The following is a 22,595-nucleotide window of genomic DNA, read 5'->3' as shown; positions in this document are numbered from 1 at the left end:
ACACATACTGATCAGTACCTAACGTATGATTCACACCACCCTCAGTCAGTAAAGCGCGGCATTGTGAAGTGTCTGTACGCCCGGGCTAAACGTCTCGTGAGTAATCAGTAATCGTGAGTGATCAGTAATCAGTGATCAGTAATCGCTGGAGAGAAGAAACATCTGTCATCTGTACTTGTTTCTAACGGATACCCCTCCTCGTTTGTACAGAAGATCACAAAGGCACGAACAACCCCAAGAAGAGAGCCCGTTCCGGAATTTAAATCCACCGCCGTTTTACCTTATGTCCAAGGAGTTTCGGAATTTCTCCGCCCCTGCCTAGAACAACAAGGCATTCGCACCGTCTTCAAGTCCGACACGACACTTCGGTCACACTTAGTGCGACCAAAGGACACCGTCAACCCGGCTAAACATGATGGTGTTGTCTACAGGATTCCCTGTGAGTGCGACAAAGTCAACATCGGAGAAAGAGGGAGATCTATGCAGGAGAGGATCAAAGAACACGACAGGGAAATACGACTAGCCCGTACCCAGACCTCCGCCGTTTCTAAACACACCCACGAGGCCGGCCACTATCCTATTTGGAACGAGGTCAAGTTTATTGATCGAGATCCTCACTGGTACACACGTAGGGTCAAGGAAGCTATTAACATAAAACTTCACCCTAATAACATCAACAGGGATAGTGGAATTGAAATTCCTGAAGCATGGATGCCCACGATCAAAAACACAACAACAGGAGAACGGTACAACAGCGGACCACTGAGGGAACAGCTACTCGTCGGAAGAATGGAACAATAGGAGGATCGAAATGCACCAATCACAGCCGACCTTTGTGATATAAATGATACCGTGCAATCAGTCGACCTTATCGCCTGAAGAAGACTAGCAGTAAGCAGTCGAAACGTCGCGATCTACATCTAAAGTGACTACATCGTGTGACAAACGATAATACACTTTATTATATGGAGAAGAGTGTTTTACTGGGAACTAAACCACTCGTAGATTCCATACGCCACTTCATCCGGGACCCGAGTGGCGTATTTTCCGTATGTCACCTTTGTGAGTGTCGTATCGTTCAATGACGTCACGATTCCCGCCTTTTGCTTTTGTTGAATTGGTTTCTCCATATAATAAAAAGAACATTACACGTTGGCTCGAAGATATGAATTTTATGTTCTCGTGGCAAGAACAATATCTCACGAGTGAGCGAAGCGAACGAGTGAGATATTGTTCTTGCCACGAGAACATAAAATTCATATCTTCGAGCCACCGTGTAATATCCTCTATTTATTATTGCATCTACCACGATGAATAACAACAACCTTTTCCTCGACATTAAGTAGGTCAAGTTGCACTTTCACAAAACAAATTCTAAAAATAATATTTTCCCAGAAACGAAATTGTTTATGTAAGCGTATCGAGTGGAACGTGACGACGACGTACGCCGCGTTGTGTTACAAATCAGGCTGTTGAGAATTTGAGCGCTCTATAAGGTAATGTATGGTTAATTTATTTAATTCTTTATTGGTCAGTCTATATCCATTTTTATCCTACTGTTTTTCAGGGCTGAAAATATTTTACGGTTTTGGTTTGAACTTCATCAATCAAATTGCGAGAACTTTACAACAAGTTGTTGAATGGCTCAAGGGTTCACAGTTTATATGTTTCGACGCAACACGGCTTTCGCCCAAGACAACCGAAGGTAGATAAGGTTATTTTAAGTTGGAGTCCTGATTTGTCGCATTATCTAGAAACGGTAAAAACTGGACTGTTCTTTAGTTTTTCCTAAACGTGAAAAATTTCTATTTTTAGTTTATATATGTATTTAATTATTCTCTCATTTCCCTTTCAAATTTTATTTTATTTCTATTTTTTTTTATTTTTTTCTTTAACGCAGTGTTTAAAGCATAGTACTGGCCATGCGGTTGAATGTTTAAATGTTTAGGCTGGCCTTGTCCAGGCACATTGATTCTTTTGCTTTTCGAGACAGCAATCTTGACACTTTGTCTCCTTGCGCCCCGAAAACACGTGATGTGGCAACGTGGGTTTCGGGGCGCAAGTGAGTTCAAAGTACGGAACTTGATGTAGTGAACGGGTCATTTTGCAATTTATGTGCGTTGGCTGTTGGGCTGGCGTTACATATCTTCGCTACACAGTGCTGACGAGCCCCAAGAAGGGCGAAACAGCTGTCCACTGTTGCGATCCTACTTTATCGGTTCTTGTCATGTTGGTGTCTCGAAACGTTTTTCACGTAGTATCAGCCTTGCAGTCTATTGTTTGTCTTCGACGAATGGTGGCTCCTGATTGGGCAGAAAAATCCTTTGTATTATTCTGCCCAATCGGCGAACAGCAGCTTCTGATGTACTTTGGTGCGTTCTTACACAGCCATTGTTGCATCGCCATACTTTTCTGGATCGTACTTGCGAGGAAAACTTTCACTTAATTTACTTCAGAGAGCCATAGAAATTTGAGAATTCATTTCGGTTGTTAGCAAGAAAGATACTCCACGATTCGCCGGGAAATTTTTCGTATCGACCGATCCAAGGTATCGTAAAATAGTGGCTTGTTTATTGGCGAGTCGATTTTAGCTTTCCCTCAATTCTTTGGTTAATTGAAAATTTCCCGCACTACTTCCATTCATTTTGGTACACAGCCGTTATATTGCTGTCTGATTTTAGTATTATTATAAATTGCTGATGTTTTAGCTCGCTCTGCTGAAAAATTGCAATTATTCTCATTTTGCCCAATATTCTGAGCACAAAATCTATCAAGACTAATAAGCTTATTAAATGAGGTGTTACAGTCAGGAGCCTTTTTGCAAACTTTCTCGTCAAATTACATGCAGCAATGAAAACAACTTAGAGTCAAAACTGAACTTATATTTTGTTTTTAGTACTGATGCCTGCAACTTTCAGAACTTCAACGCGATCTTTAACAGTGTTTCCTTTCTTTAAATTTGTTTTCTTCTGTGCACGTTTCAGAGTGAGCAAGAAAAATAGAAAAATTTCAAGTGTCATTACCTACAGCGTAGCTGGCTTGATTGTCGCTGTTGTAGTTAATTGCAATAAATACTATTGATACATGTAGACCTTCGTGTGTTTTTTGATTGCATTCTTGTAATGGGTTGCAACTGCCTGTCCCCTGTCATTAATATTTTCTTGTGCTTTCACAAGAAAAAGTTTGACTCCCACGGCAAACACTCTGAACAGGATTAGATATATCTATTAGGTCTGAATCACTAAGTTAATATGCAATGTACCAACCCCTAGTTACCCCACAGCCACTATACATTTAGCTTCAGTCCAAGTAAGATGAATGTGTTTCAAATTTCAAGCCACGAGACCTTGTAAACCTGAACATTCAGGAATATCCAATGGAGGTGTGCTGCAAGAGCATTTTTTGGCTGGGAAAGATGAGTGGGAAGGCATTAAAAGGTTGTTAGGCTATTGGGATCTTGTTATGAGCACCTCTAATGTAAATTGACCAGTTCACCACCCATGTGGAGCGCCCAATACATTTCTTACTGAAGTTGTAACTTGTGATCATGACGATGCTCGCTGCACCTGTCAGCCCCAGGTTCCTGCAGTCAAACCTGGTCTTGGTCCAAAGAAACCATAACTCAAACAATCTCTAACTCTATAATGCAGGCACTTTCCATAATACAGACAGTCAGCTCTACCCCTTTGGTGTTTGTATTTAACAGCTGTTTTTAATTTGAATGTCCTGCCATGTACAACAGTAATCATTAATGCAACTGAAATGTACATCGAAAAACCTAGTAACGCAGAAGCACAACAGCTCACATTTTCAACTTACAGGAACGCTAATACCCCCAAGGCATTGGTGGGTGTTACCCCAAGTGGCATATTTTAGACTTTATTCCAACAACTCTATGCAAGAATGGCCTTATTGACATGATTTTCTTTGTGTGTGCAATGCTCACTAACTTTTTGCCACCTCTTGTAAAGTAAACGTCTGCCTTGAGATAGTTTTTCCTCTATTATATCTAGTGCCCTAGGGTTTGGCTCAGGCCTCTAGGCCCTTGGTGAGGTATCGTATTAGAAGGGGGTTTTGTAGAGTAAAGAGGCTTACAAGCAAAGTTGCATTGCATGTTTCATAAATAAATTCTTGTAATTAGCATATTTACTTGAAAAAGTACCTTCCTTGATTAAGATGCGACAAATGAGCTCTGCCTTCAAATGCATGTAGTAGTAAAATACAGAATAACTGCGTTGAACATATGGGACAAGGCTACATGCTACGTCAATTTTTTCAATCACATAAGATCGTCTTTTTGTTAGCATTAACCTAAGCAACCAGTTCCAGTAGGGAAGGGGTGGGGCAACCGAAATGGCTGACTCAGACTAGTGCACCGTACGAAACAAGACCACGTGGCAGCCGCTGACTCTCGGTTGTGCCTAAATCCTACCCGCTCAGAAGGACAACCGAGGAGTACTAGAAGCGAGTTTCCGAGTCAAGCTGTTTCCGGAAATTGTCGGCTATTCCAATATGTATATTAGGTAATTGGACATAAATCCATGCACAGTATTATTTGTAGAATAGCTTGATACATTGTTCTTTAGTTTTATACTACACTAGGATCACTCTACAGTAATATTTTCAGTTTTCTGTGATCTTGTCCCTCTGGCCGGTAGGATCTCGACAATACTACCAGCCAGAGGGACAGCTTGTGTATAAGGTCATTGGACTCAAGTCCATCATCATCATCATTTCTCTTCGCGCCCGTAAGCGCATAAGGCCGTCACGCTTTCCGACCAACACCCCCTGTTCCGTGCCACCGCTTTGGCTTCTTCCCAGCTCTTCCACCCCGCCTTGTTTCTTTCCTTCTCCACCGTCCTTCTCCAAGTTGTCTTTGGCCTCCCTCTCGCTCTTCGACCTTCTGGTGTCCATCCTAATGCTGTGAAGCAGTCGTTCGCACCCTCTCTCCTGAGTACGTGTCCCAACCAGTTCCACCTTCTTCGTCGTACCTCGAAGCTTAAGTCATTGACCTCTGCATACATACATACATAAATGCATTTTATTTGTTATTAAAATTAAAATTACAATTATAACATGCCCGCGGATAGCTGAGCTAATCTAGGCGGGTCATGTTTGTAATTCTTTGCTGCCATCTAATTCTCAGTATCCGTCTCAGGCACTGGCATTGAAAACTGTTCAGTTTTCGTTCATCAGCTTTAATGATCTTCCATGTTTCACAGCCATATAACAGGACCGGTCGAACTAAAGTCTTGAATAGGCGTATCTTGGTTCTCCTTCCTATTCCTCTGGTTGCCCATACCTTCCCTAGTCTCTGAAATGCTCTACGTGCCTTCTGCAGTCGGTTCGTAATATCTCTACTGCCTCCTCCTTCTTTGTTTACTGTAGTACCTAGGTATACAAATTCCTCAACGTCTTCTACTTCCTCGCCATTAACCACGACGTCCTCTTAACTATGAGCAAACTCAGTCCTCAGTGTTTTACACTTTCTAACTTGCATTAAGTTTGAGGCCTACTCTGGCTGCTTCTTCTGCTAGTCTCCCAGTCTTTTCCTGCAGGTCGCTAATCTTGGATGACAGTAGTGCAACATCGTCCGCAAAGTCAAGATCCTCCAGCACCGTTGTGAAATTCCACCGTATTCCTCTTCTCTTGTCTGCTGTTGCCTCACACACCCCTGCCTTACTCCAGACTTGATCTTAAACCATTCCGATGTCTCACTTCCATCAACAACTGCACACTCAAAGCCCTGGTATATGCCTGAGATCACTCTCACCATCTTATTTGCTATCCCATAGCTTTTCATGATGTTCCATAGGCTTTTTCTGTTTACCGAATCAAACGCTTTTTCAAAATCCACAAAGTGCACATACAGACCCGCCCTCCAGCCATTTGTTTGCTCCAAGATGTTTCTTAGTATAAAGATCTGTTCAGTTGTACTTCTCTTTGATCTAAACCCAGCCTGCTCCTTTCGGAGCTTCTTGTCTACACCTCTCTTGATCCTCCCTAACAGCATCCTACAGGATATCTTACTAATTACGGGCAGTAAACTCACTCCTCTCCAGTTGTTACAATCCCGCAAATCACCTTTCTTAAATATCTTGACAATCAGTCCCTTGTTCCACATTTCCGGCCACCTCTCAGTCTCCCAAAGCCGGTTATAGCATCTAGTCAACCTATGTACAGTGTCTTCCATGTCCCCTCTCAATAGCTCTGGGCCCACTTGATCTACTCCAGGCACTTTCCCTGGCTTTGTCCCCTTTAGTGCGTCCTTAACCTCTTGTAATCGCCATCTTCCTAAATCTATTTCCCCGATCTCTTCCGGTTCTTCTATTTCATCCTCTTCCACAGGATTCACTGGATCATCTCTGTTTAATATTTCACTAAAGTGCTCTACCCATCTCTGCAGCCTCTCTTGCATTTCTGTCTTAAGCACTCCCTGTTTGTCTTTCACGCCTACTTCTTGTCTCCTCCGTTCCCCGACTATTGTTTTGGTTATGCTGTATAGTTCCTTATTTCTACCATTCTCAGCGGCCTTTTCTGCTGCTGCAGCCCTCTTCTCTATCCAATTCCTCTTATCCTCCTTAGCACTCCTTTTCACTTCCTTGTCCTTCGCATCATATTCCTCTCTCCTTCTCTGTTTTAGTCGTTCCGATCTAGCACCCTCCATTTTCAATTTTGCCACTTTCCTCTCCTTGATCTTTTCCCACGTTTTGTCACCTATCCACGGTTTGCTCTGCTTTTTAGACCTCCCGATAACTTTCTTTGCAGCCTCCCTATACGTTGCTAAAATCAGATCGTGTTCTTCCTCCGGATCCTCTATATCTCCTAGGGCTTCGAACCTGTTCCTCACCTTAATGTTATACCTCCTCCTAATCTCTTCACTTTGCAACTTGCATACGTCAAACCTTTCCCTTGCTATCTTTTTCCCCTCAATCCTTGCCAACTTCAATCTTATTCTGGTTCTCACAAGGTAGTGGTCATTGTATACGTCTGCTCCTCTCATAACTCTGGTGTCAAGGATTGATGTTCTCATGCGTCCATTTACTAGGACATGGTCAATCTGGTTTAGCGTCCTCCCATCTGGTGACCTCCAGGTCAACTTACGGATCTCTTTGTGTGGGAATATCGTTCCAGTGATGACTAATCCGTTTGCACTACCAAAGTCGCATAACCTCTCCCCATTGTCATTCATGACTCCAATGCCAAACTTCCCCATAACCTCCTCCCTGTTAGTGTTGTTGTTTCCCACTTTGGCATTCATATCGCCATCACCACAATCATGTCATGTCTGTTTCAGATTGAAACAGTGTTTTGCAGCTGATTGTAAAATTCGTCTTTTTCCTCGTCCACCGCATCATTTGTTGGTGCATATGCTTGTATCACTGTCAGCTTTTTGTATTTTGAGTAGAATCGTGTTGTGATGATTCTTTTGCTAATCGGCGTCCATTCCATCAAGGCTCTCTTTGCTCTCGCACTCATCATGATGGCTACTCCTCCCTGGTGCACCTCGTCATCTCCTGAGTATACCACTGTCTCACCACTCTGTAGTGTTACTGATCCCATCCCTTTCCATCTGGCCTCACTTATCCCTAGCACTTCAATTCCATAGTCCGACATCTCCTTGGCTACCTGCCCTGCCCGTGTTGCTTCTGCCATGGTCCTCACATTCCAGCAACCGATAGTCGTCTGTCGCTTGGGGGCTACCATGGGGCCCATCGGCCTTTGGGCTTCCCGCTGGCTTTGACCTAAGAGCGTCATTGCAGCCCCGGCAGTGACACCCCCAGCTAGTGTTGTATCATTGTCCGCGTTTCCAGTTTCTGTAACAAATTGTTTTTTTTATGGGGTGGGGTTGTTAACCCTACGCCCAACCCCCAACCTGGAGGACCAGGGGGTCACTCTTTGTCTGGTCTCTACCCTTCGACCTGTTCGGCATGGGTGGCCCTACCAGGAGTACAAGACTCCAGCCGACATAGCTCTAGGGATCATTGAGACACACAAACCGCTCCACCACGATAAGGTGGTGACCCCGTTCGGATCGGAGACTCAAGTCCATGCAAATTGTTATTTGTAGAATAATTTGATACATTGCTCTTTAGTTTTATACTACACTAGATTAACTCTACAGTTAAGTATTTTCAGTTTTCTGTGATCTTGCCCCTCTGGCTGGTAAGATCTTGGAAATACTACCAGCCAGAGGGACAGCTCGTGTATGAGGTAATTGGACTCAAGTCCATGCACAGTTTTATTTGTAGAATAATTTGATACATTATTCTTTAGTTTTATACTACACTAGAATCACTCTACAGTTAAATATTTTCAGTTTTCTATGATCTTGTCCCTCTAGCCGGTAGGATCTTGAAAACACTACCGGCCAGAGGGACAGCTTGTATTTAAGGTAACTGGACTTAAGTCCATGCAAAGTTCTATTTGCAGAATAGTTTGATAAATTCCTCTCATTCCTTAAGTCATAAAGCAGGCTAGAATATCGAGGAGTCACACTTATATGAAGTTTATCAGACACTTGATTTCAATGCCCTAATAAAATTAATTTTGCATTCACGCCAAGTGAAACAAAGTGTTAGGCAGTGGGACGCAGTTCTTATATGTCCAGTGGGCACAAGTTGTAGAAATCAATATTTAATGAAACATATTTTTGCCTTTAATACTCTGTGTAAGGATAGAGGAATCATTTCAGGAGAATTGTTAAACTTTAAGAGTTGGATACTGTTCCTTAGCATTGTAAGACTACCTGTTCATGGAATAAACAGAAATAAAAGTCACGAAAATTTCCTTCTAGTGTCTTTTTTTGTGAATCGTGAATACCTTTAAACAAAATAGGTTTCAGGAAATCCTTTATTTAACCGAAACGTACTGCCTAAAGTACACTGAACTGACATACTCACAAAGCCACTCTCATTGGAACATTTCTAGTCTATTTCCCTCCTGTATATTAAATTATCACGCAAAGGATAAGTCACTTCTAAAATGACGCTTTCTAAATAACAAATTGTAATCCCATTTACTCTGGAATTAATCAGATTGAATAGTTTGCATATCTGTGTACACATGAGTACAATTGTGAGGGGGGGGGGGACAGGAGGGTGGGAGACAAGGAGAATACGGGGCAGGAGAGGAAAGGGCGGGAAGTGGAAGTTGTAAGAAGGCAGGAATCATTTATTAAGCATTAAAATACTTTCAAAAACAAGAACCCAAAATGTTTTTTGACTTCAATTTGGCTTATTTTTTGACAGAAGGAAAAATGAAAATTCGCCCTTGGGCTGAAAAACTGAGGCCTACTTCCGATAAAACTTGAAACTCTTTTACCGTGATTACATCATGAAATGGTTGTCAAAAGACGTGAGTAAGAGAAACAAGGCTGAAAACAAAGGAAAAGAAACGCCAAAGGATTGCGCAACTAAATGACAAGTACGTGTTTTGAGTCTCCTTATTTACAGGGGACGGGACCAAAACGGACGAGGGCGGGAGTCGGGAGATAAAGGTACGGGAAGCGGGAGAACAGGGTACGAGAAACAGGAGGTTCTGACCCCCTGTTTCGCCCCCCTTCTCCCCCCCCCCCCCCCCGCCCCACAAACAAAACAAAAAAATGTTAAACAGCAACTTAACTGAACCCGATTAATTTTTTTTTAGTTAGAGCACAAAATAATTATATATAAATGGAACAAATAGAACTGCAGTTTCATTACATAGGTCACAGGGGTCCTTATGAAGTGGCTAGCATAGTTAATAATTTCCACCCTCAGTAACTAGTCTAAGAAAATGTAAATGACACATGATGAAATTGGCGCGAAATAAGCAGAAAATTCCCCTGTGGTAGTGATCACATCAAAGCCATGCTTCGACATTGAACGATGGATTCTTCAAGTAGTTTACAAGATTCTTTGTCTTCCGATAAAGAAATATTTGTGTCCAGGTACGATGAAGTATGCAGGGTGAATTCTGAATATGTGACAGACACTATAAGTAAATTTATTATTTGGATATTAGACAAAGAGTTTGGTTCAAAAGGTCAGTGCACTATTTAAAAAAAATTATGACCTTGTCCTAGCATTTATTTTTCCCCTTGCAATTACCAGAGCTTGTTTAAGTGGATTAGTCATTAAATATTGATGCGGTATTGTACAGTGTCACTAAATTGTACTGTATACTATTTCTGCTGAAGAGGTAAAGTTTTGGCCAGGTTTGCGACGTCTGATGACGGCTTCTCTTCCGTGGACGACAGCGACAAACAAGCTGTCCCTATGGCCAGTAGTATTTTCAAGGTCCTACCGGCTAGAGGACCTAGAGCGACCAGATCACAGGAAACTGAAAATATTTAACTGTAGAGTGATTCTAGTGTAGAGGGCCGTGAAGGTGTAAAATGGGAACTGGGGTTTGCCCTTTTTTGGGCTGGGAAAATGGGATTTACTGCACTGGGACTGGGATTCAACCGCTGGGAATGGGATAAACAATTTCGAAAATGGGAAAGGGATTGTTATTTTCAGTGCTCTCTGACCCTATTTTTTGACACCACTGCTCAATTGAGTCTATCCTTTTGAATAAAGGATTGAAATTCTGCATCATTAGACCTCAATAGACACATCGAATCATTACAGTTTTCGTTTCCGCGTTCTAGCAACCAGGCTCCACACGGTTTTATTGTTAAGTTTTGTCAGTTTTCCTGGTCAACGGTTTGTTGTGGATGGAATGATATGCGCATGTTTGCACGTGGCGGGAAAGATAAAAATCGTGTCCAAGTCGCGGACTATGATCATCGAAATCAAGTATATTATCGCAAAAAATGCTGCAATACACACGGAAAATTGTCAACTTTCGTTAAACTTAAGCTGCAGCCCGAGAGAATTACAAAAGATAATTATGGAAAACTGTGGAGTTGAGGATTCTGCTGCGAAGAGGGGGTTTGCGGACCATGTACTAGAAATGTTTTGTGTGGACCACATTGAACCAGGTAACCCTAAAAAAAGCGCCTTTTGTAGTGCGAACTAATGATCAGATCGAAATGCGTAGAGAGTCAGAGTGAATCACGCGCCTTGTTCACCCAAGAGATTCAGCGAGTGCCACCTTTCAAAAAGGAACAGTAAACAACGTGTTTGAGAGTTCATCGTCTTCAACCTCAGGCTCAGCGGCTGCAACTTGTTGTGACACTGCTACCTGCACGAGCAACACAGACAATGACTTGGGTAAAACACCCAAAACGCCAACAAAGACCAGGAGGAAAAGTGGGGAGCGAGTTGCCCAGATATGGTGAAGCAGAGATGAGAGTGTGGTCAAAACGATACGTAAGTGTGTAAGCCAGCGAAGCGTACGACAAGACAACACCATGGAAAGAGCTGGGACACTGCCTCTGAATTTGTATGAAACACAGACATTGCTTCATCCATTAGATTTGCAGTTTGTACTTCCTCATGCGCAAAGCTCAGTGCCAGGGGAAAGTGCAGAACGTCCAGATGGTCAGTCTGACGAACAGCCTACGGAGGTTCTCACCTGCACTGATTAACGTGACGAGTATAACAGCAGCGAAAGTGGAGACAGCGAGTGTGACGAGGATTGTACAGATGATACAACTTGAAGTGGTTTGAATATGGTTATTCCAACAAGGGTTGGAAGACAAAGACTGCTCACCAGAAGAATGAGAGATTTTCTTCAGTCCAGGTGAAGGTATGTGAATCCAAACGACGTCAGTCCACGCTTTTAATTAATTATTCACATTAGTTTGCAAACAATTACTGGGAATAGGATTTTAGATTTGGTAACTGAGATTTAGACCAAATTTAAGCTAGGAACCGGGATTTGGCAAAAATTTGGGCTGGGAACTGGGATTTGGTACCCCCCTTCACGACCCTCTAGTGTAGTATAAAGCTAAAAAACAACGTATCAAACTATTCTACAAAGATAACTGTGCATGGACTTAAGTCCAATTACCTCATACACAAGCTGCCTCTCTGGCCGGTACTATTTTCAAGATCCTACCGGGTATAGGGACAAGGCAAAGGAAGTTTGAGTTCGGGGATCCACGGAATGAAGAGCTCAATAAAAAAAATTCGTCCTCAAGGAAAGACGTATTTAAAACTCTTGTGCCTAAGTCAAAGACGTCTACAGTGTGTTAGGGTACAAATTCACGGTTTAGGGTACAAACCCAAGATTAAAAGTTAACCAAATAATAACTTTTTCTTCTATGCAAATGTTTTTTGCTGCTTTGTTTTGTGTGTATTGTGATTATTAAAACTCAAAACAGAAGGCCAAACAATATACAGAAAACCTCAACGCAAAGTTACAAAACTCAAATCGAAATTTTACCTTTTCCTGGGTTATTTGGCTCTGAACAACCCGGCTCAGGAGCTACGCTTGTAGGCTGGCCTAAATCTATATATTATGATAATTTAAGTTCTCATATGATAAATATTGATTGGACAAAGTTTGAACAAAAATCTATGTGCAGTTTTATTTCAGGAGAATAGAGCTTTTTCGACTGGGCGGTTTGTTGCCCCATTTCAGACCATGTGATGATTCTACTGAGAATTCTTCCTTTCAAATTTTCAAATAGTCATGTGCATATGAATAAATAATTCTTAGGTGGATAAAAGAACAATTCTCTAGAGAATATCACGTGGTCTGTAATGGGACAACGAACGGCCCAAACGAAAAAGGTCTATTAAGGACTTTTACGCTACTTGTTTCTACGCATCCTTACTGCGCACGCAAATTCACACGCCACGTCATGCATGAGAGCGCGCGCTAATTGATAAAACGAACAATGATAATGCAGGTGGCCATTGCTATAGCTTTGCCTGGATTTAACGATCTTGGACGTTCGGTGCCCCCGAAAATCTATTTCTTTCAAGAAACAGATTTTATTTACGATTATCTCCACATTGTCCAAAAAATCAATGTGCGAGGTTAGAAAAAAATTCAAGATTTCTGTCCACGGGACATCGAATCCTGCCATCTTGCGGCTACAAGACGCTTGGAACTATGGTCGCTAAATGCAAACCTGTTCTTTAAGAAACCTCACCAGTTGCCTAAATTCACTTAATTGGTCCACTTAAACAATATTTGGCAGGGAACATTTCACTTCAAAGATCCAATTGCAAGCAATATTTTTGGGCTTAAAGACACTTTGGCCACACTTCGCTAACGAAGCCCTATTTTTTCAGATTTAGGATGTTCTTCCGGGCCTGTTCTCTCCAAAACAAAGTCGGTGACCCCCCATTTTTTTTATATTTCTGACATAAAAAAATTCATCATCTTACAGTGGTAAAAGTCTCAGGAAAATAATTAATGTTGTAAAATTTTCACGCGAACGTCCTTAAATTAATGCCGGCGCCGCGTTATCAAGCAGTTTTTTACTGGTTTTTTTTTTCTTTTTTTCCACCTTTTGGTTCCTTTATGTGGGAGAAGCAGATAGATTTGTCAGCTGGGGTGACCAAGAATTCATTTCTCAAGGAAAACTTGCCACTACCGCTTTGTTTGTTGTTCTGAATACGTTTAAGGGATAAAAAATCCTAAGAAACAATGATGCTTTTCCTTAATCTCCACAAATTAGTTTTAACAAAATAACAAGTTTAGTTTTCAAAGCTGTATTTTATTTCTCCATGTGCATCCAATTTTGAACTATTTCGCTCACGATAGGACATTCCAATTCATTTAAGGACAACGAATTGTGTAGCAAATCATGCTATTGAACAAGTGCTCATATTCCTCGCATACTAAACTAGATTGCGTGTTGAACTTGCAGTTTCTCACCCACCAAGTGCAGTGACGTTGACGGATCTCAAAACTATAGAGCCACGTTTCTGGATTGCATTTTCTTCCTGGACCAATATTTTGATCACAGAAAGGTAAGTTGCTAAGGTCGATCTTTCTTGCTGTGGACACAAAAGAGGAATCAAAATGATATTAAGGCATGAACATATTTAAAAGCACTCGAATGAATAGTAATGGTGATAGTGACCACCGTGCGAGTCATATAGGAATGACAAAATTCCAAGATTGCCAGTGGAGTTCAGCAAGTTTTTCAAGGGCACACAAAGAATAAGACGACGGTGAGTTCTGTAACAATTAATTTTCTTTTAAAACTTGAGAGTCAAATAGTAATAACTTCTAACTGTTTTTATATATGCATTTAATAATGTAACTTCTAGTTTCTGTCCACCCTTCAAACCGTCCATTTATTTCACTCCCGCCCAAGGGCACCACACTTTATCCAGGTGGGCAATTCCCTGGGCATAGACTATAAAACAGTCGGTCTTTTTGGCTTGGCGTGACGAGCCGAAAGCGTTGATCCTAAGAACGATTCATGCGCAAGCTTAACGTGCCCAAAGCGAGTGAAGGTAATCAACCTCTCTGTGTCTCTCCCCAGTCTCACTCACCGTTTTGGCCTCTGCTCTGGACCTTACGTTCGAGGACAGGAGACTTAAGAAAAAAAGAGCCGAATATTTTACAGTCTACCTTAAGCATGGTTACCATTGTGAACACTAAAACTAAACTAAAGAAAGAAAATTAAGAGTAAGCATCCTAGTCAACAGAAGGAGAATTGAGCACGTCTATAAGACCATACTCGGGGTTACAAGAGGAAACACAACAGAAGTCAAGGTAGTATTTACCAGAACGAGTTCGTCCATCGTCCCTAAGGCCAGCTGCCGCAGAGCTCAACATGTTCAAGTCAACTTCTTGCAAGCGAAAGACTGGAAACAGGCCACAGAAGTCCTGCACTGCTTCTCTGAGGAGAGCTTTGTCGACCTCTTCTGAAACAGCCCAGTGCTTTTGGACAATGACCTTTCTTTTTGAAGAAGCTTCAGATACCTATGAGAAGTAAAAAAAAAGAATAAGTTGCGAGTCGATAAAGAGATTTTTCAATACTTCCCGACGTTTAGCAAAGGAAAAGCGCAGCGCCTACTTAATTAAAACTCGGATTATAAGCTTACCACTGCATTAAAATAAGACCTCACCAACCCCCCCTCTCCCCCCCCCCCCAATTTCATTCACTATATTTATATCTAACCTTAAGAAAAGATGTTAAACTTGTTCTGATTATGATTCCCTATCTTAAAACGTGTTCGGTAGTGAGTGAGTGAGAACAGTTAGTCTAATGTTTCCAGAGCATGCTCATTGATATGATGTTTACGCTCATGTATCACTTGTGAAATCATTTGTGGTGTTCATTTATTGTCTGTAGAACTTGCTTTGTCCTTGATGTCCTTAGATTCAGAGAGTTTCACCACGCACTATGCGTCACGCTTTGAAGTAATACTAATACTTAAAAAATTCCTTCCAATAAACAGTCCTCCAAAAAACTGTTTCGAATAAATATATACCCAAAATTTAAGATCTTGAAGTAAGAAAAAAATGTGGAGGACTACATGGTAAAACTATGTCACTCTTTTTAGCACATTTTTTATTATCACTTTTCATTTTTTTTATAGATGTCCAGTAAGCTGCACAAAGTTAGAGCAGCTTGAGTTGATTCATTGATCCTATGCGTTTCTCATGATACTACAAATTTCTTCAGGGATATGTTTCAAGGGACATATATTTTATCTTTACACCTGTGCGGTCTTTACGAGTTTCCCGGGTTACCTCACCCATCCAATTTTTGCGTTAGGTAATTGTGTATATCTCGCCTGATGGCTCAATGGTATGTCAAAACCTTAGAAGCCAACTTTATAAAGATCTTTAGTTGAAACAAAACATATCCCTGAAGAAGTTTGTCATGTCAATCGAAATTCGTAGGATCAACAAATCTTGGGCTGCTCACTGAATATCCATAAAAGTCGTGTACAATACCCATTGTACGTTATTGTACTGAGATGACAGAAATTATAATATTAAATCAAATTCCTTTTAAGTCAATTATTCATCAATGGCCTTCGGGCTTGCCTTAAAGGCAACCTCGAAAGCTTCCTTTCTTTTCACTCCGCCATAGATTCAGGACAGCTACCATATTGACAATAGTTAATACTTTTTAAGATTTTCACTGTCTCTGGAAAAAAAAAAAAAAAACTTGCCTAATGTGTTTTTTTTTTTATCTCGGATCTTTGGCAACTTTTCAGTGATATTCGTACCCTTTGTAATCCAGTTCTTAGGTCAGCGGGTTTTGGCAAGTCGTTTGGCAGTGGCCCCAAATAACAAGTGGCCTTGGCATTGTCTCGACGCATCGATATATTCTAGAAAAAACAAAGTGACACAGGTTAGTATGGCAACTGCAGGCAGACTGAGATCGGGACATCCTCAATTGCAGAAGCTAATCAGATTGTCAAGGGAGTGTTCATTGTCCCTTCCGAATGTCGGAACAAGGAGGTGTTCGTGTTGTTGCACAGTCAAAAAAAAAACTGGGAAGAAGTTTGAAGCTTACGACCACGCGGCTAAATATTTAGTTAACCTTCATTTGCTAAGAAAAATAAACTGTTTCCTCGTTTCTAAGAAAAAATGCATTGTTTGTTTAATAGCGCGTTACTCGTCACGCAATTAGCGTTAAAGATATTAATTTTAAAAGTTCGTCAGTTGGCGTTGCGTCTGTGTTGTCTTAGACAGCCGTTACTTTGAAGCCCGGACAAACAAGGGAATAAAAGGACTTTGCTACTTTCTATGTATACCTAATTTTATTTTGTCATCCACGCTACGTCGAAAATAGGACAGTATTCGAAACGTTACTGTGAGACTGAGGAGCTAATCCGATTGTCAATTTCAACATAAGCATGAACTATTTTTGCACGTGACCTATGCGAGAATGAATCATTATATTATTGTTGATGCAAGATCACCACTTTGAGGCAATGACGTAATGGCATAAAGTCCAGACAAGTTTGCTTTCACAACATGAATATTTAGTGCTCGCTTCTGGCTAAGCTCTTCAATGATATCGAAAGAGACATAAACACACTGAATAAGGAGCAGAACTTTTGCTCCTTATAAATAGGGAGCAGAATTAATTTTGCATTTGATCAATTTTACACATCAAAAGTTGGCCGAGGGTCATTCATGACTAAAATTTATTAGCGATCTTTGCTTGTTTATAAGAAACCTTTAAAAAGACATTGGCTGATGCACACCTGTTTAAAACTCATATATTTCTTAGTTATATGACCTACATTTGTTTTCTACTATTTTACAGTAGTTTTTCTTGTTATACGATCAAAAAAGTGTGAATAAAGATTTAATTGACTTCTTCTTCAAAAAAAGTGTGAGGAAATAAAAAAATAAAAACAAAAACAATGGAAATTAAAAAATAAAAACTGCAACAGAAAGCTCAAAAATGTCCGGTTAAAGATTAATTTCTTTAGTGAAACCAACCAACCAACCAACAAACAAACAAAGAAAACCAAGCAAATTTTGATCTCTTTACCCATTTCCAATATTGTTAAATAAACTAGTCTTCGAGTAACCACTGCGTAAAGCCCCGGCCACGCGATCGCAACATTTCAACGCAGTATATTGCAACATTGTTGCCGCATGAAGTTGCGTGCGTTTGGCCACCCGGTTTCGACGTGTTGCAACATGCTGGGTGTTGTTGGCTCAAATTTGAAAATAGTCAAATTTTTAATGCGACAGTTGCCTACATTGCATTTGTACTCGTTTGGCCAGGTTCGTGCAACAATGTTGCGGCCGGGCATGCGCACTAGTTCGATTTTTAACACCCAACATGTACATGTCACAACAGGTCGCAACAGAGTGGCCAAACGCGCGCAGCATGTTGCACCCAACAATGTTGCGATATGTTGCGTTGAAGAGTTGCGATCGTTTGGCCGGAGCTTGCAAATGTTGGGCCAACAATGTTGTGATATGTTGTGCTGAAATGTTGCAATCGTTTGGCTGGGGCTTAAGGCTGGCTGCTAAACGTCATTTTTACGGCTTCGCAGATCGATTCGCACAAAACAACTACACATACTTACACTTTTGAAGTCATAAAGGTAGTCGGCTTCAGTGAGTCCATTGTGAGCTGGGACATGGAAGAACTCAAGATCATTTTTCTCGTCAATTGAGATTTTCTCAACATACTTTGTTCCTCTCTCCACAATATGAACTTTGATCTCATCCGAATTCTCAAATTCCACTGCATTTTCAGAGGGAATCTGTTAAACGAGAAATCCAAAACATTGGTTCTATTGAGTGATTTGAGGATAAGTAAGAGATCCGGATAAGTACACTTTCACTCTTGGCTGGATCAAAGTTTACGATCTGTTAAACTCCAAATCTCTTTCATAGTAAAGAACAAAAATAGTTACATAAGAGCGTCCCTAACGTGCCCGACCTTCCGGGCGAAAGTTACTAACTCCTCTTTAGATTAAGATATTACGAATGAGGTAGTAACTTACCACTGAAGCACTTGCGTCAGAGATGCAGAAAAACAGAATAGAAACGATCACAGCAGTTGAAAAACTCTAAAAGAAAACGAAAACACTGAGAATTAGATCGTGAAAGATGCGACAATGCAAGTACTTGATCTTAACTACGCCAGATACGAGCAATATGAACTATACGGTCTGTCATATTAAATTATAGCATTTCCGTAAGTAAATAAATGGAGCTTTGATAAAACCAACTGTGTACTGCAGACGTGCATGGCTATAAATGTGCGAAAGGATAAATTGAATGAAGCATGATCAACTTACGGTCATCTTGGCAGTGAATTCAAGGCACTTTCTCAGCTTCTCCCACCTCGACAAACTGTTTTCAAAGGAACATTTTGTCGCTTTTATCTTGTTCTGAAAAGGAAATGAAACAAGAAACTCAAAAATTATAACAATAATAATGATAATACCTGCGAGACGTAAATAATCTGTTTAGCACCTGAGGAAATAGTGATTGCCCAAAACCACTGATTTCCTTAAACGCTAAACCTACAAATTGTTTTACTAGTTTTTGGCGCTGATTTACGAAGCAGTTATTAAGTTAGAGAAAGAGCAATTTGGAAAGATAAAACTTAGCACGTACTATTTTTGAACGTAAGTTAAACGAAAAACTGTCTTAGCTTCTCTCTCCTTCACATACAACAAACTTTGCTTGCCTTTGTCTTCTTTGTCTCACAAGGATGAGAAAGCGACATAAGGAAGTACAACGAGATGATTATGAGAGGAAGATAATCTGTTTCAGTGACAAACAGAGGAAATATCAGTTCAACGAACTTCAATTTCCTTATTCGATGCGTGCCATCATTAGTTCGTCTAACGCTGAAACTACTAACTGTTTACTGGATTTTTGTTTGTTCAATATGCCTCCGTGAAAAGGTCATCAGGCTGGAAGGGCATCACGTGTCTCAGTTGAAACGACGCCGTAAGTGAATTATTGGAAGTCGCCACGGATTTCCGTGAAAGTATTATCACGTCACTAATAGTTAAAGCGAAGCGCTTTTTTTTCTTTGGCGCGGGGTGGGTGGGGGGGGGGGGTTAGGGGGGGGGGGTCACTTCTATTTACAACCCCGTCTTAACAGTAAAATCCCTGACAAGCGTGCGTAATGTAAGCTGTAAATAACAATCACAAACAGTTCGTCGGGAAAATATCAAAAGAAGTAAATATTTAATCGAATAACGATTCAAGGGATTCTGAAGAGGGATAATAAAAGTTACAAATCTATTAGTTAACAAATTACTTTCCAGCTTTCACGAGGAAGAAAACAAGAACTTTGACTCGTAGTGTAAATCCTCAATTACACTCGGATCCGTACGATTACCCATAGTAATACTTTCCGAGTTCTCTCGCTATTTTTAAAACAGGAGCGGGGTTTCAGGTTTTAGGTTTTAGGTTTTAGGTTTTACTTTACGCAGCACATAAAAACTACGCAAAGTCCCAATTGTGTCACATAACAAAATAAGTAACGCTCACTTATGCCGATCATAGGTTAGTAGGTTAGTTAATTGATAGTGTTTGGAAATCGCGCTCTTATGCTGGCGCTTTGACGGAAAACCCCATCAACCTATTCATTTTCTGAAAGCTTAATAGTTATAGAATACAACTACATCTTTGAAATTTTCTAAAAAGTTATTGTTGCAGTGATATTAAAAGAAATACCCAGAAATAATGCTTTGCTTAAACTGGTTCGCTTCCGCGCGTGAATCATCGGAGCGGCGCGATTAACATCGGAAATGTTTTCGCACACATCACCCTCAAAAAGGGTGTCGGCGATTTTCCAGATGTGGTTTGGTTTTTTTTTCTACGCCCTCCTAAACTTTGATATTTTCAATTCGGACGTTTCCTTCCACTAAAGAGACCATCCCTTTGAAACGGATGCAAAATTAAACAAAGGCCGACACCCTTTTTCGAAGGGAATTCAGCCAATTCTGTCGGAAGACGCGCGTAAACCAACTAAAAATGTGCAGTTTTATTTTATTGAGAGAAAGACGAAAAATCTTTTATGAGATTGCTATGATTAGTTGTTAAAAATCCCCTCCGCACTTGCAGACGTCGGCATGGGTGAATTTACCACAACAATGGCTTATGAAGACTTGAAATAAACAGACGTCGGAAACCCGTCGCAGTGAAATCGTCCGCCGAGAAGCGACAAACTACTAAGAGCTTGCTTTATACAGGTTTGTTTTTAAACTGCCATGATTTCTTTTACTTAGAAGATTTCGTCGACGGCATTGGTATTTTGTTGCTAGAGTTAAGGCTTCTTCGTTCTTCAGACATTTTTTGAGACCATGCCTCGTGAGGCGAAAAGAGGAAACCTCAAGATCCACACCGTCTACATCTACATCTGCGCTTGACTCTCTCGTTGTCGAAGTTTCGGAATCGCGTCCGTTCTCTAGCAATTTCCTGCGACTAGCACTTGTTGTATTTTGTCCTTCAGCTTCATTGGCGGGACTAGTGTCCTCGAGTTCCTTCAACCATTCTTCTTGGTTACAGTGCGGCCCACGGTCGCTCAGAGGTTCTAACAGCTAAAGATCTTGTTCGGCGTTCGGTTTTTCGCATTTTTCGTAAAAATCCGCCAACCATGATACCTTTATATATCAAATGCGTAACAGGCCCGCTCTTGAATGTTTATTATTATCATTATTATTATTATCATTATTATTATTATCATTATCATTATCATTATCATTATCATTATCATTATCATTATCATTATCATTATCATTATCATTATCATTATCATTATCATTATCATTATCATTATCATTATCATTATCGTTATCATTATCATTGTTATTGTTAAATGTTCCATTTGCTTTTTCGACCAAGGTACGCGTTATTTTGAAGATAGTGAATTGATTTTCATTGGAATCAAAACTAACCAAATTTGTACTGTGCACTTAAATGAGGAATTTTCTTGTTCTTCACACAGACCCCGCGTTTTCCACGCAGACCCCGTGTTTTTCACGTGCAGACCCCGTGTTTTCCATGCAGACCCCGTGTTTTCAGGGCAGTTATGGAGTTTACGGAGATTCGGCCTCTAGTCATGATTGTATTTTTAACACGGTATTGTAACTGTCAAAAAACAGTCAAATAGGCTGAGCAATATTACAGGAATCTCTTTGTTTTGATCCAGAAGGTTTTGTTGAAATTGTCCTTGGATTTTAGGGACCGTTCATTTTTTATAAGGTAGGGGGCGGGGGGGTTGGTGGGATTTGGGGGGTCCATGCGAAAAAAATGGCTTTCGAGGGGGGGCCATTCCAAAAAAATAAGGGAAAAGGGGGGGTCACGTGAAATATTTTAGTAAAACTTTAAAATGGCATAATGTTTGAATATCAAAAAAATTGCTATAGAATAAACATAGAAGGCAGGATACAAATTTATTACAAAATTCCCCTCTGCTTTAAAAAAACGTTTGGCGACAAAAAGCATTTGTAGCTACTGAAAAGAAGTATTTAACACTGTTATTTTCGAATGCAACTTTCACTGGCACTCATCTTCATCTTCGCTGTCGTCGAGTTCTTCGTCGCCGCTTGTGCTGCTATGGGAGTCTCTTTCACCAATGCTGCAAGAGGCAGCAATGCTTTCCGTCAGAGTGTACTCTTCAGGGTATATGAAGGTGTAAACATAATCTCTGACTTCCTGCTCAAGGTTGGTGGTGATTCTGCTTCTTGCAGCATTAGTGAAATAATTCCCTTCCAAGAGCTGTGCGATGTATGGTCCATCTCTTCTAAATAACGACGTGGCGTGGACTGGACCACCCATAGAAAGATACCTTAAACCAGTTACTGACCATTCCTGCCTAATTCCACTACCTCTCCTACCAGAAGACCCCAAAAGAAGGGCGTGATCCAGATGACTGGCAGCCAAGGGTCCAAGCGAAGAAAGAGCATGGAAGTGGCAGGCTGGTTTTCTGACCAAGAGAGCGTTGCTCTATTTACAGATAAGTTTATTGTCAAATCAAAGTTTGTGGTGGATTATCTTCAGCATCTTGAAGTGCTGGAATTTAAAAGGAAAAAGAGAGCAGAAGAAAAGGCAAAGTTAAGTAGGGACGCAAAAGATAAATCATATGAGGATTATCCTTGGACTGAGTTGTGCGAAGATCTAACCAAGCTAAAAAAGCTACGTGTTCCAGAACTAAACAAGTACTTGAATCACCACGGGCTGAAGCAGCATTTGAAAAGCAGCAAGAGTGAGAACGTAAAGGCAATTATAAGACATTCATGCTCGCA

General features: G+C 40.7%; 3 protein-coding genes across 3 annotated transcripts; all 3 read right to left on the bottom strand.

Moving 5' to 3' along the window:
* Nucleotides 1-5,533: 5,533 nt before the first annotated feature.
* Nucleotides 5,534-7,261, bottom strand: LOC110059388 (uncharacterized). The gene has a single exon (XM_020766075.2). The coding sequence runs from the start codon at nucleotides 7,259-7,261 to the stop codon at nucleotides 5,534-5,536; it is 1,728 nt and encodes a 575-aa protein (XP_020621734.2).
* Nucleotides 7,262-7,293: 32 nt separating this feature from the next.
* Nucleotides 7,294-7,758, bottom strand: LOC149095855 (protein CFDP2-like). The gene has a single exon (XM_089281459.1). It carries the CDS (start codon nucleotides 7,756-7,758, stop codon nucleotides 7,294-7,296), a length of 465 nt encoding a protein of 154 aa, XP_089137585.1.
* A 5,633-nt stretch (nucleotides 7,759-13,391) lies between these two features.
* On the bottom strand, nucleotides 13,392-19,165 carry LOC149095854 (uncharacterized). Its single transcript, XM_089281715.1, has 7 exons — nucleotides 18,949-19,165; nucleotides 18,627-18,719; nucleotides 18,330-18,395; nucleotides 17,907-18,086; nucleotides 16,080-16,181; nucleotides 14,622-14,820; nucleotides 13,392-13,883 (listed from the first exon to the last, which is right to left on the bottom strand). Exons 2-7 carry the CDS (start codon nucleotides 18,630-18,632, stop codon nucleotides 13,663-13,665), a joined length of 774 nt encoding a protein of 257 aa, XP_089137841.1. The 5' UTR covers nucleotides 18,633-18,719; nucleotides 18,949-19,165; the 3' UTR covers nucleotides 13,392-13,662.
* Between the last annotated feature and the right edge of the window lie 3,430 nt (nucleotides 19,166-22,595).

The sequence above is a fragment of the Orbicella faveolata genome, unplaced genomic scaffold (assembly GCF_042242905.1).
Source record: "Orbicella faveolata isolate gen_17 unplaced genomic scaffold, um_ofav_v1 contig_48, whole genome shotgun sequence".
In the NCBI taxonomy this organism is placed as follows: domain Eukaryota; kingdom Metazoa; phylum Cnidaria; class Anthozoa; order Scleractinia; family Merulinidae; genus Orbicella; species Orbicella faveolata.
Note: the sequence above shows the minus strand (reverse complement) of the source record. Positions and strands in the feature narration are given on the sequence as shown.

Excerpts from the sequence above, each read along its gene's own strand:
- LOC149095855 (XM_089281459.1), bottom strand. The coding sequence starts at position 7,758 with ATGACGCTCTTAGGTCAAAGCCAGCGGGAAGCCCAAAGGCCGATGGGC.
- LOC110059388 (XM_020766075.2), bottom strand. The coding sequence starts at position 7,261 with ATGAATGCCAAAGTGGGAAACAACAACACTAACAGGGAGGAGGTTATG.
- LOC149095854 (XM_089281715.1), bottom strand. Across the intron at positions 16,182-17,906 it reads ACCTTTATGACTTCAAAAGT|AATATATCGATGCGTCGAGA; the intron begins GTAAGTATGTGT and ends TGTTTTTTCTAG. Across the intron at positions 13,884-14,621 it reads CGATGGACGAACTCGTTCTG|CAAGAAAGATCGACCTTAGC; the intron begins GTAAATACTACC and ends TTGTGTCCACAG.